The sequence below is a fragment of the Mustelus asterias genome, chromosome 10 (assembly GCF_964213995.1).
Source record: "Mustelus asterias chromosome 10, sMusAst1.hap1.1, whole genome shotgun sequence".
In the NCBI taxonomy this organism is placed as follows: domain Eukaryota; kingdom Metazoa; phylum Chordata; class Chondrichthyes; order Carcharhiniformes; family Triakidae; genus Mustelus; species Mustelus asterias.
The window spans coordinates 4,785,411-4,803,744 of NC_135810.1; the positions used below are offsets into that span (position 1 = coordinate 4,785,411).

At 44.9% G+C, this 18,334-nt stretch overlaps 1 protein-coding gene across 1 annotated transcript in view; it reads left to right on the top strand.

Moving 5' to 3' along the window:
* LOC144499997 (solute carrier family 15 member 1-like) overlaps positions 1 to 18,334 on the top strand; it is a 51,172-nt gene that overhangs the window by 6,019 nt on the left and 26,819 nt on the right. Inside the window, 9 exon segments of the mRNA XM_078222734.1 lie at positions 777 to 861; positions 2,614 to 2,755; positions 4,101 to 4,220; positions 7,077 to 7,176; positions 8,739 to 8,829; positions 11,093 to 11,173; positions 12,232 to 12,314; positions 14,182 to 14,268; positions 17,163 to 17,252. Of these exon segments, the coding sequence (XP_078078860.1) occupies positions 777 to 861; positions 2,614 to 2,755; positions 4,101 to 4,220; positions 7,077 to 7,176; positions 8,739 to 8,829; positions 11,093 to 11,173; positions 12,232 to 12,314; positions 14,182 to 14,268; positions 17,163 to 17,252 (879 nt within the window).

An 18,334-nucleotide genomic window follows, 5' to 3' on the forward strand; every position in this document is an offset into this window, starting at 1 on the left:
ATCCTTCAACCAACGTGACAAAAACAAATAGAATATCCGGTCATTGTGATGATGAGGTCTCTGGAAGCTTGCTGTGCACAAACTGGCCGCTGTGTTTCCTACATTACAATAATGACGGCCCTTCAAAGAATACTTCTTGGTGGCACGGTGGCACAGTGGTTAGCACTGTTGCCTCACAGCACCAGGGACCTGGGTTCAATTCCAGCCTCGGGCCACTGTCTGTGTGGAGTTTGCACGTTCTCCCCGTGTCTGCATGGATTTCCTCCGGGTGCTCCGTTTCCTCCCACAGTCAAAATATGTGCGGGTCGGGTTGAATAGCTATGCTAAATTGCCCCTTAGTGTCAGGGGGATTAGCAGGGTAAATAGGCGGGGTTATGGGGATGGGGCCTGGGTGGGATTGTGGTCGGTGCAGACTCGATGGGCCAAATGACCTCCTTCTGCACTGTAGAGATTCTATGATTGGCTGTGAGGTGCTTTGCGGTGGTCTGCGGTCCTGAAAGGCGCTATATAAATTCCTATCTTAACTTCTTTGCAGCCAGGTGCTTCTACCATGTGGGTATAGCAACAACATCAGCACAATAAAAGTTAGCCCACAAAGGTCTACTCGAAGCAGACATCGGTATGCCAGTTCAAAAGTTCTATTTTGGACAGGACAGCTGAGTCACGTCTTCTTTGTTTGTTGCGGACATTCTGAGTGGACATTTTATTTAATGGGAGCGTGTTTACCTGTTGACGATTCATTGTCATTCACCTGTCACTCATTTGCTTCCTCACAGCCGAGTTGTTCAGGATTTCCGATCAGTATCTTCTTCATCGTGGTCAATGAATTCTGTGAAAGGTTCTCCTACTATGGAATGCGAGGTACTTTAAATTTTGTATGTCAAGAGAATTCCGCACAATCTTGAGTCCTGTAAAGAAATGGTTCCAATCCTCCCGTGATTCTAATGGAGTTTGGAATCGGACAAGTATTCGGTGTAGTGTTCTCTCACTGCACGGTGAAGATGTTACCTATAATCCTTCACCCAAATTCATAAGATGACTTAAAAAGAGCTCCCACACAAAAGTTTTTGCACCAAGTAAACCTGGCCAGTAGCAGCAACACCTCGCATTTATGGAGTGCCTTTAGCCTAGTAACATAGAATCCATAGGATCCATACAGTACAGAAAGAGACCAATGGTCCATCCAGTCTACACCGATCACAATCCCACCCAGGCCCTATTCCCATAATCCCACATATTTACCCTGCTAATCCTCCTGACACCAGGGTTAATTTAGCATGGCCAATCAACCTAACTGGCACATCGTTGGACTGTGGGAGGAAACCGGAGCACCCGGAGGAAGTCCACGCAGACAGGGGGAGAATGTGCAAACTCCACACAGACAGTGACCCGAGGCCACAATTGAACCTGGGACCCTGGTGCTGTGAGGCAGCAGTGCTAACCACTGTGCCACCGTGCCACCCTTGTCCCAAGGCACTTCGCAGGGGCAATATCGGATACACTTTAACACTGAGCTACAAAAGGAGATGTTGGAGCCAAAAGGTAGTTATTAAGGAATGCCTAAAGAAAGCAGAAAGAGTTGGAGAGGTTTAGGGAGGGAATTCCAGAGCTTGGGACCCAGGCAGCTGAAGGCACGGCTACCAATGGTGGGGCCATTAAGGAATGTCGAAGAGATGCAGAATTGGAGGAGTACAGAGATCTCAGAGGATTGTGGGCTGGAGGAGGTTACAGAGAAGGGGAGGGACCAAGGCCGAGGAGTGACTTGAACACAAAAATAAGAACTTTAAAGTCAAGGCATTGCCCGACAGTGAACCAGTGTAGGTCAACAAGCACAGGGGGTGAACTTGGCATGAGTTAGGATGCTGGCAGCAGAATTTTGGGATGAGTTCAAATTTCCTGAGCATGGATGAGGGGAAGCCTACTGGGAGAGCAAAGGAATAGTTCGGAGGAAATAAAGGCACAGATGGGTGCTTGAGCAACTGATGAGATGAAACAATGCTGGAGACGGGGAGCTGGAAAACACAGAGTTAAACAACAACAGAGGACTGGTTGGAGTCCACTGATTGATAATAGAAACTAGAAGCAGGAGGACACCATTCAGCCCTTCGAGCCTGCTCTGCCATTCATTTTGATCATAGCTGATCAAAATGAATGGTGGAGCGGGCGGACACGGTGTGTGGTTAGTACGGCTGCCTCACAGCGCCAGGGTCCCAGGTTCAATTCTGGCCTCGGGTCACTGTCTGTGCTGAGTTTACACCATGTCTACGTGGGTTTCCTCCGGGTGCTCGGGTTTCCTCCCAAAGTCCAAAGGTGTGTGGGTTTGGTTGATTGGCCGTGCTAAATTGACCCGAGTGTCAGGGGATTAGCAGGGTAAATGTGTGGGGTTGCGGGAATAGGACCTTGGTGGGATTGTGGTCGGTTCAGACTCGATGGGCCGAAAGGCACCCTTCTGTATTGTAGGGATTCTATCTATGGTCATCGAATTCAATATCCTGATTCCCCCTTCCCCCCCATAACCCTAATATTTCAGTTTAATACCTTCTATGGTGAAATATTTATTAATAACTCAATAATGGGTCTGATGTGTCTGCATTCTGTGTCTTCTTCATGCAGCTGTGCTTGTCCTATATTTCCGCTATTTTCTACGCTGGGATGAGGATCTCGCTACAGCCATTTACCATGCCTTTGTAGCTCTGTGCTACTTAACACCTATCCTTGGAGCAATCATTGCTGACTCCTGGCTTGGAAAATTCAAGTAGGTATTATCAAAATAATTATATCTAATAAACAAATATACAACAATAATATAAGCACGTGGCACAATTTTAAAAGGGAGACAGCAGTGTAGTGGTAATATCCTTTTACTAATAATTGAAAGACCCAGGTTAATGGTCTGGGTACATGTGTGTTCAAATGGTGGAATTTGGAATTCAATTCATAAATTTGGTATATAAATCAAATCCATCTTTGATTACCATAAAAACTCACTTGGTTCACTAATGTCCTTCAGAAAACCTACCATCCTTACCCGGTCTGGCTGGTATGGTGGCACAGTGGTTAGCATTGCTGGCCTCACTGCGCCAGGAACCTGGATTCAAATTCCAGCCCTAGCTCACTGTCTTGTGTGGAGGTTGCATGTTCTCCCCGTGTCTACGTGTATCTCCCTCGGATGCTCCGGTTTCCTCCCACATTCCAAATATGTGCTAAATTGCCCCTCAGTGTGAGGGAGACTAGCAGGATAAATATGTGGGGTTATGGGATAGGGCCTGGGTAAGGTTGTGGTCGGTGTAGACTTGATGGGACGAATGGCCTCCTTCTGCACTATAGGGAATGTATGATTCTACATATGTGACTCCAGATCCACAGCAATATGGTTGACTCTTAATTGCTATCTGAAATAGCCTAGCATGCCACACATTTTAAGGGCAATTAGAATGGACAATAAATGTTGGTCTTGACAGCGATGCCCACATCCCATGAAAGAATATTTTTAAAATGCAATACCGGGGTTCATTCAAGAGTAAACCCATTACTCTGGTTTCTGTATGTATATGAGTGCCCTATCTAAATTATTTAGGGAAAAAAGTTAGGCCTATTACTAGCGGAGTAGTGAAGGCCTTTCTTTCCCAGAACAGGAGATCAATGTGACTCACCTGATGAAGGAGCAGCACTCCGAAAGCTCGTGATACCAAATAAACTGTTGGATCTTAACCTGGTATTGTGAAACTTCGTACTGTACCAACTCAAGAACAGCTTCTTCCCTGCTGCCATCAGACTTTTGAATGGACCTACCTTTTATTAAGTTGATCTTTATCTACACCCTAGCTATGATTGTAACACTACATTCTGCACCCTCTCCTTTCCTTCTCCCCTATGTACTCTATGAACGGTATGCTTTGCCTGTATAGCGCACGATAAACAATACTTTTCACTATATACCAATATATGTGACAATAATAAATCAAATCAACTAAAATGGGGACCATGAGAGTGTGTACAGTTTTAATAACCAGTTTGTGCCATGTGTTTAGCCGCGCACTAGGAGAGTTGAACCTCCTTATGCTATTGTCTCAATTAATTTTAACTTTCCCTTATAACAGAACCATCATCTACCTGTCGATTGTTTATACAGTTGGACAGTTGGTGATATCAATCAGTGCCGTGGCAGATATGTCAGATAATGACAGTGATGGACATCCAAATAACTTAAACCTTCATGTGTGAGTATATTCTCTTGCTCAATAAAAATGTAACACTAAAAGTGGTGATGCGCATTAACACAAGAACATAAAGAATAAGCCAAGACCTGGAGTTCATTTCGAAGGTGATAGAATTGAAAAGCAGAGAAGTCATACCAAACTAGTCTTGAATTTGGTGAGAACACACCTGGAGCACTGTACAGTCCTGGTGACCAGATTATAATAATGATCTTGAAGTGCCTGAAAATATGCAACAAAGATTTACAAAAATGATCCTGAAACAGAGGGTTTAGAATTATCAAGAAAGGTTGCTCAGTCTGGGCCTCTTTTCTTGAGAATGGAGAAACTGCGGAGTTAAGCTGTAAAATGAAGGAAGGTTTGATAAGGTAGACATAGAGATGATGGCCACTATTTCACAACCTCACTAAGGCGAGGCTCGTAAAATCCCGTCGGAGGTCAACGGAGAGTTCCATTCTGCGAGCCTCGCCCGCCCCAGGTAAAATTCCGGCCAATGTTCCCACTTGCTGGGGATGGTGCATGTGTGAAATGTGGTGCTACCAGGGGAGTTGTTGTTGTTTTCATTTCCCACACCTAGTGGTGCGCAAGGCAGACTTTTCTTCTGTCCCCACAGGGAGTGAGATTTTCCTGGGACAGGTCACTAGATGGTCACCAGAGGCTTATATCTTGAGGGTGCGCCACTCCACATCAAGTGTGGCTGACCAGGAGCCTCTCCCGCTCTTACCACCAGCCATCGGCGTGTTTGGACAGATGTTGCAGATTGCCCTGTTTGGTGCATGAACACACCTCCCTTGGCCTGGGGTGGGACTCGAACCCAGAGCTTCCAGCTCAGTGGCAGGGATGCTACCCACTGCGCCACATGACCTCCACCACAAGGTGTGATTCAGGTGAAATAGTATAGATGCATTTCACGCAAAGCAAGGTAAACACATGAGGGAGAAAAGAATAGAAGGATATGTTGATCAGGTGTGAAGAAGAGGAGTAGGAAGAGGCTTGCATGAAGCAGAAACATTGGCATCGACTAGGTTTGGAGTGAATGGCTTGTTTGTTTTGTAAATTCTTCTCTGCAATGGTCCATGTATTTTTTGTTGTAATTTAGGTTAAACCTATTATCACTGGATATCTGGCAACGTTCAGATGCTGTTGGCTTTATGAATATTTTAGTCTTTCTTTGATCAATTAAAGAATGATGTTTAGTGTAACTTCCAATATAATTTACTGTAACTGAGATTTATCATTCCTTTAAGGTCTGAGAGCGAATGTTGAAAAAAAGTAAATTGGTACTTTGTATTTTAATCAAAGTGAATGGCCGGAATTTTACCGTCCTGCCTGCCACGGGAATCGGAGCGGGTGAGGGATGGACCATGGAAAGGTCCGTTGACCTCGGGTGGGATTTTCCGGTTTCTGGACAAGCGAGGCTGTAAAGTCCTACCCAATATCTATGATGTGCAGGTTAGATGGATTGGTCATAGTAAATTGTCCCTTAGTGTCCCAAGATGTGTAGGTTAGGGGGTAATCAGCCATGGGAAATGCACAGGATTACGGAGAGGGGCGGGTCTGAGTGGGATGCTCTTTTGGAGAGTCGGTGCAGATTCAATGGGCTGAATGGCCTCCCTCTGCACTGTCGGAATTCTATGGTTCTATTCTATGGTTCTGGGATGGAATCGGAAATGAGAGATTTGCCAATAATTTGAGATACTGTAAGTTAAGGATGAAAGACTTGAATTTATAAAACACCTTTCACAATCGCAGGACATTACAAAGCACTTAAAGTAAAGTTTATTTATTAGTCACAAGTAAGGCTTACATTAACACTGCAATGAAGTGACTGTGAAATTCGCCCAGTCGCCACACTCCGGCGCCTGTTCGGGTCAATGCACCCTAACTTTACAGCTGGTTCAGTATTTTTATGGTGGAATCACTATGGTAAGGGGGAAACAATGCCAGCAATTCCTGCACAGAAAGCTCCAACAAACTGCAACATGATAATAACCAGATCAGTTGGTTGAAGGATAAACATTGTCCAGGGCACCAGGGAAAACACCTCTGCTCCCCTTCGAAACAGGGGCCAGCCACCAGGAGGGCAGACAGGACTTTGGTTCAGTGTTTCAATCAAAAGACAATGCCTCTGATAGTGTTGCTCTCCCTCAGTGCTGCACTGAGAGTATCAGCCTGGATTTTGGACTATAAAACGTAGGAGCAGAAATGGGCCATTCAGCCCATCGAGTCTACTCTGCCATTCAATGAGATCATGACTGATCTGATGTGTTAATCCTCAACTCCACTTTCCCGCCTTATCTTCATAACCTTGATTGCCTTACTGATTAAAACCCTGTCTATCTCAGCTTTGAATATACTTAAATGTTCAGCCTCTACAGCCCTCTGCGGTAAAGAATTCCACAGATTCACTCCCCTCTGAGAGAAGACATTCCTCTTCATCTCTGTCTTAAATGGGCTTACTCTGAGATTATGCCTTCTGGTCTTGGACTCTCCTGTAAGGGAAAAAACTTCTCAGCATCTACCCTGTCAAGCTCCCTGAAAATCCTAAATGTCTCAATAAGGTCACCTCTCATTCTTCTAAACTACAATGAGTACAGGCCCAACCTACTCAATCTCTCCTCATAAGAAAATCTCTCCATATCCAGATTCAACCTAGTGAACCTTCTCTGGACTGACTCCAATGCCAGTATATCTTCCCTTAGATATGTGTTCAAACCTCTGGATTGGGAATGGAAAGCATAAACATCTGGCTCAGGTGAAAGGTTGCTATCCACTAAGACATGGGCAATACCTGATGATATTAAATTCTGTCAATGTTTGTAAATTAAGATATAATTCGGTTGGTTTTGTTTCCTCCAGCGGTTTGGCAATGCTCGGTCTGATTCTTATTGCTTTGGGGACTGGTGGCATCAAGCCTTGTGTGTCAGCTTTTGGTGGAGACCAGTTTGAAGACAACCAGGTAAACACGGATATTCGCTAATTTTTATCATATGTGAAAATTGCTAGAAATACATTTTTCCTGGAACAGCTGTGCAAAGATGTTATTCAAGCCCAGAAATGTTGGTCCAGACTTCACTGGAGTGGTTATCACACACCTGCCTTGTTGGTTCTGCATCCTACAACTCAAAAACAGTTTGCCCTATAACTAGCCGGGTCTGTGAGGGTAATGGGGTATCTGAGACCTCAGTGAACAGTGGGACCAATAGTCTATCTGCAGCAGATACATGGGAACACCACCACCTGCAAGTTCCCCTCCAAGCCATTCACCATCCTGATTTGGAAATATATCACCGTTCCTTCGCAGTCGTTGGGTCAAAATCCTGGAATTCCCTCCCTAACGGCATTGTGGGTCAACCCACAACACATGGACTGCAGCTACTCAAGAAGACAGCTCACCACCACCTTCTCAAGGGCAACTAGGGATGGGCAATAAATGCTGGCCAAGCCACCCATGTCCCACGAATGAATAAAAAAAAACACTGAGATTTAAGGATTGAGAAAGAACCAAAGGAACGATTGAAAAGGAAATTGGGTGAATTAAAGTCAAATCCAGGACAGAAGGTGAAATTAAGAGAGGGAAAGAGAGATTGGATTAGGAGAGAGTTAAGAAAAAATGGAAATTTTAAACATGTTTTATGCATTAAATCTCTAAAAACAATTTTCAATTGTTTGTTTTCTGGGCTGGGGAGATAGAGTGGCATCACAGGAACATAAATCTCTTTGTTAAAAGCATTCTTACGCTGTTAAGTACAAAGAACAAAGAAAATTACAGCACAGGAACAGGCCCTTCGGCCCTCCAAGCCTGCACAGACCGAGTTGCCTGACTTAACTAAAACCCCCTACCCTTCTGGGGACCATATCCCTCTATTCCCATCTCATTCATGTACTTGTCAAGACACCCCTTAAAAGTCACTACCGTATCCGCTTCCACTACCTCCCCCGGCAACGAGTTCCAGGCACCCACCACTCTCTGTGTAAAAAATCTGCCTCGTACATCTCTTTTAAAACTTGCCCCTCGCACCTTAAACCTATGCCCCCTCGTAATTGACTTTTCCACCCTGGGAAAAAGCTTCTGACTATCCACTCCGTCCATGCCTCTCATAATCTTGTAGACTTCTATCAGGTCTCCCCTCAACCTCCGTACCTTTCTGCAGTGAGTTTAACAAGTGGTTAATGCACAAATACAGGCAATCGTTTGGAATTCATGGCGTGATTAAGGGTGAACTGTTGTTATTGTCAGGTTAAAATCAAAGGAGAGCAAATCAGCCAGTGGCTTGCGGTGATTCACAGCTCATGGAGACTCTCTTCCTCACACGCAAGATGCTGGCAGATTGGTGTCTCAGTAATGGCGAGGTACATTAAACTTGCCACCATTTTGGCAGCGAAATCCAGGCAGCAAATGATAACGGGAGATGTGACAATGTCCTTGCGTTATAGTGTGAACATGAATTTCTGTAAATGTCTCAAAGTACCTTTGGTTGCTTCTGCTGTTGAAGCCAATGTTCTCTTCTCTCTCCAAAGGTAAAAGAAAGGGGCAGGTTCTTCTCAATTTTCTATTTGTCAATCAATGCTGGAAGTCTCATTTCTACTATTATTACTCCCATCTTGAGAGGTAGGCAGTAGTTGGCTTCACTCATTGGAGCTAGTATCAAAGTCAAACCATAAATTGCAAAATTGTTGTCAAAAAACCAATGAAAATCTTTGTTGATCATCATTTTGATTGAAAATTGATGTTATTAATCACAATCACTTGGCAAATGTGCACTCCTAATTTCTGCACATAATTATTATCGCTGTCCATTAGTGATGCCACCCAACACAACAGCCAATGGCATTATCAGATAGTTCAATTTTGACATTGGGAATTTGGAACAGGAGGTGGCCATTCAGCCCTGGGAGCCTGTTGTGTTACTCAGTTAGATCATGGCTAATCTGTATCCACCAAACCATCTCGATCCCCTAACCCTCAATATCCAGGTCTAACAAACATCAATCAATATTAGTTTTATAATTTTCCCAATGAACCCCAAGCCTCAGTGATATTTTTGGAGATTTCCACCAACCTTTGTGCGACGAAGTGCTTCACTCCAGAATGTCCTGATTCTAATTTTAAGATTGTGCCTCCTTGTTCCAGAATTACCCACTCACAAGTACTCGCCCCCAACCACCCCCCTCCCTGCATGCCCCCTGCCCCCCCTCCACCGCCCCCCCCCCCCCCCCCCCCGCCCGCCGCCGCCCCCCGATTGGATGAAATAATTGATTCTCTCTAACAACCCTATAAAATTCTTTAATCATCTACATTAGATCACCCCATAATCTCCTCTACTCAGGGGAATACAAGGCCAGTCTGTGAAACCTGACCTCATAATTTAGCCCTCTTAACTCCGGTATTGTACTGGTAAATCTACGCTGCACCCCCTCCAAGGTCTGAGGTTCAGTGCCCTGGCCTGAACGCAGTTACTCCCGATGGTCTCTCCCACGAGATTTATGCCGCTGGAATTTAACTTCCATCTCTTTATATTCTGGCTCCCTAGATATAAAACCAGCATACCATTAGATAGGAATACAAAAACATAGAAAACCTATGGTACAGGAAGAGGCCATTCAGCCCATCATGGTTAAAAATAAGAGTTATCTGGCCTCATCCCATTTTCCTTCCCATGATCCATTGCCCTGTAGGTTACAACACTTCAAGCGGATATCTAAGTATGTTTTTAAATGCGAAGAGTACTTCTACCTCTGCCACTTTTTCAGGCAGTGAGTTGCAGACTTCCACCATCCTCAGGGTGAAAAATATTCTCCTTAACTGCCCTCCAATTCTTTTTTTTTAATTCATTCATGGGACATGGGCGTCGCTGGCTGGCCAGCATTTATTGCGTGTCCCAACTTGCCCTTTGGAGGTCAGTTAAGAGTCAACCACATTGCTGTGGTTCTGGAGTCTCATGTAGGCCAGACCAGGCAAGGATGGCAGATTTCCTTTCCAAAAAGACATTAGTGAACCAGATGGGTTTTTACAACAGTGGTTTCGTGGTCATCAGTAGATTCTTAATTCCAGATATTTTTTATTGAATTCCAATTCCACCATCTGCCATGGTAGGATTTGAACCAGGGGTCCCCAGGACATTTACTGAGTTTCTGGAATAATAGTCTAGCAATAATGCCACTAGGCCATTGCCTCTCCATTGCCTCTGCCGATTACTTTGAATCCATGTCCCCTGCCAATGGAAATCGGTCCTTATCACTCTATCCTGGCCCCTCATAATTTTGTACCTTTCAATTAAATCTGCTCTCAGCCTCCTGGGTTCCAAAGAAAACAATCACAGACGATGCAATCTTCCCTCGCAGTTAAAATTCCCCAGTCCTGCCAACATTCCTCCTTAGCCTCCCCTTTAGTGTGCTCACATTCTACATGTAACATAATGACCAGAACTGTGTCATGCCTTGAGCAAAACCTCCCTTCCCTTCTCTTGTAATAGGCTAATAAGTGGAATGTATCCTGTATAACCTTCCTGAACACCTCATCTGCCTGTCCTGTGACCTTCAGGGATCTGGGACTTGTATTCCAAGGTCCCTCATACCCTCACCGTTTCTCAGTATCTGTCCGTTTATTATGTATTCCCTCATTTGACATTCTCAAATGCGTTCCCTCACCCCTCTCTGGATTGAATTCCATTTCCTACCTCTCTGCCCATCTGCCCAGTCTGTTGAATATCTTCTTGCAGTCTCTAGCTCTCTTCCCCACAGTCGAACACACGGTTAATTTTATTATTACCTGTGAACATCTCAATCATGACCTCTACGTGTAAGTCCTTAAGAGACAGTCCATTTTCATTATTCCTTTCTTCTGACCCTAACAATAACTTTGCGTATTTTAGGTCAAAAATGTGGTCGCGTCCCCCAGGCTTGTTACCCGGTGGCCTTTGGAGTCCCGGCTGCCCTGATGGCAGTTGCTTTAAGTAAGTCTTACAAACTCCCTTCTCTAGAAACAATGAAATAGCTTGCTACAATCTGTATGAAAGTGAGAAATAAGTATTAACTACTGGGTAAAATTTCAGTTCTTGCATTCCACGTGTTGGGGATGCGCATGGAGCCTTTGCTCACTGGCGGCACCTAGCAGGGAATAATGGGCACACGGCCTAACATTTCCACACCTATTCACTTCCATGAAATGTTGCGCATGCAATGGGGCCTTCAATCCTCCAGATTGCCCTGAAGTCTCCAGGGATTACAGATTAATCTCCGGAGAGCAAAACCCAGGAAAAGAAATGTGGAGCATTCACAAAAAAAAAGGCCAGACTTCTTTTCATTTTGTTAGAATCTGCTCATTTAGAATTGTAGAATGGCACGGCACAGAAAGAGACGATTTACTCTGTCGCGTCAGTGCCAGCTCTTTGAAATTTAGGGGTTGCCGACCCTCCAGAACAACCTCAGAGTCTCCAGCAACTGAGGATCAAACCTCCAGGACACGGCTGTGTGCGACCACGGAGAAAAACCATCAGGGCGTTAAAATGGATTTTTAAAGAAAACATATTGGCCGGAATTCTACCGCCCTGTCGGCCACGGAAATCGGAGCAGACCATGGAAAGATCCATTGACCTCGGGCGGGATTTTACGATTTTGGGACGAGCGAGGCTGGAAAATCCCGCCCATTTTCTTTGAACATTCCTCTTCACCAGACATAAAATTATTGAAAATAGGGGGAAAAGGGCTGTTTGGCTGACAGTCAAACATCATCCACTTGGATCATTGGCTTTCCAACTGGCGTAGGAAGGCAGTGCCACACAGGGATGGATGTGTTGGCCAATTAATAGGTGGAGTGTGGGGACGGCACAGTGACACAGTGGTTAGCAATGCTGCCTCACAGTACCAGGGACCTGGGTTCGATTCCCGGCTTGGGTGACTGTCTGTGTAGAGTTTGCACGTTCTCCCCGTGTCTGCGTGGGTTTCCTCCAGGATGTATATATTTAATCTTGTACCAGCAGAAACAATAACCATGCTATGTTATGTATTTCAGTTGTATTTATCGGAGGAAGTTCTTTGTATAAGAAATCCACTCCCCAGGGGAATATTATACTTAAAGTTTCCAAGTGTATTGCGGTAAGTGATAGAACTGAAGTGACAACCTAGAGAGCAGACAGGTGTGGGACGGCTGAGGAGGATATGGGTGCTTACAGATTTGGCTTGTCTTAAAGTTTTTGCGGCAATATTATTTTTCAATTCATTCATTGGTAGTGGGTGCCACTGATGTGGTCAAAAATGATTGTTATTATTTAATTGCGAGGACATTGAAGGGGGCAGTAAAGTTACATTGCTGAGGGTCTGGAGTCACATGCAGAACAGACTGAGAAAGGGCAGTAAACTTACTTCCCTAGACAGCTATATGAACGGAGTGGGAATGGAGGGATACAAAAGAGTGGTCTAGTTTGGACCAGGGAGCGGCGCGGGCTAATTGTTCCTTGTTTCTCGTGGAAGTGGAAATGACTAGGGTTGGGAAGCATTTTCCGATCAGGGCCATTGTGATCTCCTGGACTCGTTTCGATCGCCTCAGGGGGTCGGAGAGGAATTTCCCAGATTTTTTTTTCCCCATATTGGCCCTGGGGTTTTTCACTCTGGGTTTTCGCCTCTCCCTGGAGATCACATGGTCTGGAATGGGGGGGTGGGGGTGAGTTAATAGGTTGTAATGAACAAAGCATCGTAGCTGTGGGGGACAGCTCGGTGGATAGGATATTGGTATGTAGATAGGCTGGAAAATTGGGCGGGGATCCTGGATTCAGGATTCAATCCTGGACCGGGGAGCGGCGCGGGCTTGGAGGGCCGAAGGGCCTGTTCCTGTGCTGTATTGTTCTTTGTTCTTTGTTCTTTGTTCTTAAACAAAAGATAATAGTAAGTCAGCTGTTTTTAATGACAATCTGGCAGCTGTATAGTCACCCTTAATAAGGGTAGCTTTTTATAATCCTAAATTTATTTAGTTAACTGAATTTAAAATCCCCCACTACAATGGTGGGATTTGAGAACTCATGTCTTTTGATCATTGGTCTAAGCCTTTGAGTAATTAATGCAGGACAAAACAGGATATAACATCCTATCATTCTCTTGTAAATGACAATTCTACAAGTAGACTGGCTCTCTTAGGAACCAAATCCTGCATCCTTGCACATCGGGTTTGAGATATTGGCTGGGATTCTCCGACCTCATCCCGCGGCTGGGATTCTCCGACCTCGCCCGCGACTGGGATTCTCCAACCTCACCCGCAGCTGGGATTCCCCAACTTCGCCTGTGGCTGGGATTCTCCAGTCCCGCTGCAGTGAATGGAGTTTTGGCTGAGCGCCAAATACTCCGTTCTCGCTGACAGTGGTAGTGGGGCTGACGAGACCGGAGAATTCTGGCCATAATTCCCAGAAACGCTACATCAGCCTTTATTTAAACATACTTTCCATTTCCTCTGTTTGTTCATTGAGTCTCAAACGTCTGAGACTTCTCAATGACTGAGAGAATGCTGGCTACTCTCTAACTTGTGAAAGTACAGGTAGTTCCATATCAACGCTATTGTCTGGTATAGCAGAAGCCTCAGAGACCAGTTCGGCAGAATGGCCTGTTCCTGTACTCAAAAAATGCAAAATTCTCTGTGTTCAAAGTAGGAGTCTCCAGAGGTAGGACTTTAGGTGAGCAGTTTATCCCTGATGTCTGGAGACATCCCTTATATTCCTTTGAATTCCCAATCCCAAACATGGAGGAAAACTGGGATTGGAAATTCAACATGTGAGATCATTAAATACTTCAACCCATGTCTCACCAAAGACACGTGGACTTACCGTGTTCCCCTTCCTCCCATTAACAGCATTCTCTTGATGTGGGTTAGGTATGAATAAGTGCTAGACATATGTTAGCTTTTCCTTGGCATGCTATTACAATCCTACGTGATATTGTCAATAATATTTACCAATTATTGGTTTCTTTTCAACAGTTTGCGATCAAAAACAGATTCAGGCATCGTAGTGAGCAATATCCTAAACGGGAACATTTCATGGATTGGGCTACAGAGAAATATAATGTGAGTTTGTAGGTTGAGCTTTTCTTCCATAGTAGTTTCTTCTAATCGTGAATCAGACTGCTGTGCCTATGCAACACTCTAACTCATAGTCTTACAAATATTTTCACCTTCAAGTATTTATCCAATTCCTTTTTGAACACTCTCATTAAATCTGCTTCCACCTGTAACAATTTTAATCAGACAATTGAGGTTGGTCTGCTTGAATATGAGCTCCCTGATTAAGAGCCAAATTGATGGTCCAATCAGGGAGCCCCATGCTCTGTTCGTAAACAGGCGTGTCAATTCCTCTGGCACTCTGAATGGAGACAGCACATTGAGAGCACTCCATAGTGTTATTGGATCTTGGAAATAAAGGAACTTTAGTGAAGGGACTTCCGCCTCCGAGGACTTATTACACCACTGTCCTTTCAGGCAGCGCATTTCGGATCGCAACAAATCTCTGCATTAAAAAAGTCTCTTCTCTCCTCTGCTTATTTTGAGAATTACATTACATTTGTGTCCAATCAAATGGCAGCGTCCATCTTTGCTGTGGTCATACAGGAGAGTCCTGTCTTTGGCCATCGCTGAGTTATAGGGTAATACCCAATCAGTATTCTCTGCACTGGGATAAATGTTTACAGTGGTCCTAAACCTTGGAACTTACCTTTGTTTCCAAACACCATAGAATCATAGAATCCCTACAGTGCAGAAGGAGACCATTCAGCCCATCGAGTCTGCACTGACTCTTCGACAGAGCATGTTTGCCTGGGGCTCTCCCTTGCCCTATCCCCATGCATTTACCCCACTAATCCCCTTAACCTACACACCTTGGGACACCAAGGGGCAATTTAGCATGGCACAGCCAGCTAACCCACACATCTTTGGAGTGTGGGAGGAAACCGGAGCACCCAGAGGAAACCCACGCAGACACGGGGAGAACGTGCAAACTCCGCACAGTCACCCAAAGCCAGAATTGAACCCGGGTCCCTGGTGCTGTGAGGCAGCAGTGCTGACCACTGTGCCACCGTGCCACACTATGTCAGGGCTCAATTAGTCCTTTATGTAGCTAACCCATCACCATGAAGGTTCTTTGTTTCCAGTCCTGTGGACATTGAACCGGACATGGTGATCCCAGTCTTTCGGGGAACCTGACACTTGGATCCAGATTGATCCACTTTTCCTGTGTTCACCGGGGGTTAGGTGAACATAATGACCCGGCAATGTGGAGCTCCCATCCAAACCCCATGGAGGCACTGAACTCAAGCTCACTCCCTGATATGGCTTCATCAGACAGTTCTCCCACTTCAGGCCCTTTTGTCCACCCAGTTCACTGTAGACAGTGCCACCCCAGGCCTAGGATCAGATATCAGTTTGATCAGACCTAAAAAGCTACAGAGATCTCTCTCGAGGGTAAGATGGAGGGCAGCTGAATGAGGAGTTGATACAGGTGTAGTTGGATGGTGGATGTCACAGAGCGGCTACATTGGATGTGTAGGGATGGCGCAAGTAAGTGTGACATACCATGTCAGCAAGTCTGCTAAGAGTAGCTACAAGCGGCAGTAATGTGTAACCAGTAGAAATAGTTTCACCCTATCCACTCCATCAACACCTCCCCTTATTTCCAACACCTTCATTCAATCTTCCCTTATTTTTATTTGCTCTAAGGAGAACAATCCCAGCTTCTTTAGTCTCTCCACATGACTGAAGCGGCTCATCTCTTTTGCACCCTTTCCAAGGCCTTGACATACTTTCTTTAAGTGGAATTGAGCACAATGTTTAAGCTGCGGTTTAATAACTGTACGTGTTGATGTTTTAATTCATGATTTAAAGGGGCAACATCATGTATTATTTCAGTTCTGCTAAATTTGAGGGGGCTGGGGCGTTGAAACTCCTAAAGTAGTCACGGTTAACATAGAATCATAGAGTCCCTATAGTGCAGAAGGAGGCCATTCAGCCCTTCGAGTCTGCACCGACCACAATCCCACCCAGGCTCTATTTGCGTAAACCCACATATTTACTCTGCTGAACCCCTAGCACTGGGGTCAATTTAGCATGACCAATCAACCTAACCCGCACATCTTTGAAGTGTGGGAGGAAACCGGAGCATCCGGAGGAAACCCACACAGACACGGAGAGAATGTGCAAACTCGGTGTTCAGTATGTGGAACAGCGCTGCTGGCCCAGTTGTCTCTTTCTGCCCTTCAATTTTGTCCATTTTGTTTATATAAAACGCTAAATTTGAAATGCCTTAGTCATTGCTTCCACCAGCTTCAGGTTCGATTTCTGAGTGATTCTGCAATTTAACCCCCTGGGGATAAACTAACAAAATTAAAGTTTATTTATTAGTGTCACAAGTAGGCTTACATTAACACTGCAATGAAGTTACTGTGAAAATCCCCGAGTCATCACACTCCGGCACTTGTTTGGGTACACTGAGGGAGAATTTAGCATGGCCAATGCACCTAACCAGCACATCCTTTGGACTATGGGAGGAAACCGGAGCACCCGGAGGAAACCCACACAGACATAGAGGGAACGTGCAGACTCCGCACAGACAGTGACCCAAGCTGGGAATTGAACCTGGGTCCCTGGCGCTGTGAGGCAGCAGTGCTAACCACTGTGCCACCGTGTCGCCTGCACATGTCGGCAGTCATGTAAGACTGTTAAAATCAATAATAGACGCATTGCGTGAGCGGTCCTTTCTGGTTAAGCTGGAGTATTGCATTTAAACCAGTGGGTTTAGCATTCTCGTAAAGGTTGTGTTCAGCTTTAGCTCCTGCTTATTGCGAAGGGTTTGATGCCACCCAGCTCAATGGTCAACAGGCAAAGTCTTATCACATCTTGGGAAGTATACAGATCAGATGGGAACCAATTTGCCTTGTTCTCACGCTTGTTCTCTTTCTCAACTGGTTTAGAAAGAATTGATTGCTCAGGTCAAGATGGTGCTGAAAGTGTTCTTCCTGTATCTCCCACTGCCCATGTTCTGGGCTTTATTTGACCAGCAGGTAAGAAATAAACATTTCCTACTTTAGGTTACCCATGAAAAATAGTATCTTGAGCAGTTGATAGAAAACCAACTGAAGCAAAGATTATCTGTATATTTGCTTCCTGCACCAATTTTCTTCCTCTCAATTCTGTCGTTGTGGACTCTTGGCTGAGGAATGGGTCAATGGCACAAGACACCATTGAATACAAAGATCAGTTGTAGAATATGCTCCTCCTAATTCTGACCAAGTCCTCTTCACCCATCACCCTTGCTGGCCTGCACTGAATCCTGGTCCAACGAGGCCTCATTCTTGTTTTCAAATTCCTCCGTCATCTCACCCCAATGTAACCTTGTCCGGCCCTAAAATCCTCGGAGACTTCTGCAATTCCACCCTCTTGCACATCACCAATATTCATCACTCTATCATTGGAGGCCTTTCCATCAGTTACCCTGGCTCCTCCATAAATATCTTCACCTTTCTCCACTTTTAGGATGTTCTATAAAACCTTTTTTTCATTTGTCATGGGATGTGGGTATCACTGGCTGGTCAGCATTTATTGCCCATCCCTGAGGGCATTTAAGAGTAACCACATTGCTGTGGCTCTAGAGTCACATGTAGGCCAGACCAGGTAAGGACAGCAGGTTTCCTTCCCTAAAGGGCATTATTGAACCAGATGGGTTTTTATGACAATTGACAACAGTTTCATGGTCAACTTTAGACTTTTAATTCCAGATTTTTAAAAATTGAATTTAAATTTCCCATTCTACCTTGGTGGGTTTCGAACTTGGAACCCAGAGCTTTACCCTGGGTCTCTTGATTACTAGCCCAGAGACAATACCACTACGCCACTGCCTCCCCTTCTTCTTCCACCAAGCTTTTCGTCACCTGCCTTAATATCTCCCATGAGGCTTGATTTCAAATTTTGTTTGGTAATTACTCCTGTGAAATGCCATGTGATGCAACAGTTGTATAATAATGCTGGCTGTTGTTGCTATATTGCATTGAAGATAACATGGTGTGAGAAATGGGAGAGTATTCTAGGATCCATTCTTGAAGATTTACACTACACAAACTCTCAGATGCAGAAACTCTTGTTTTGG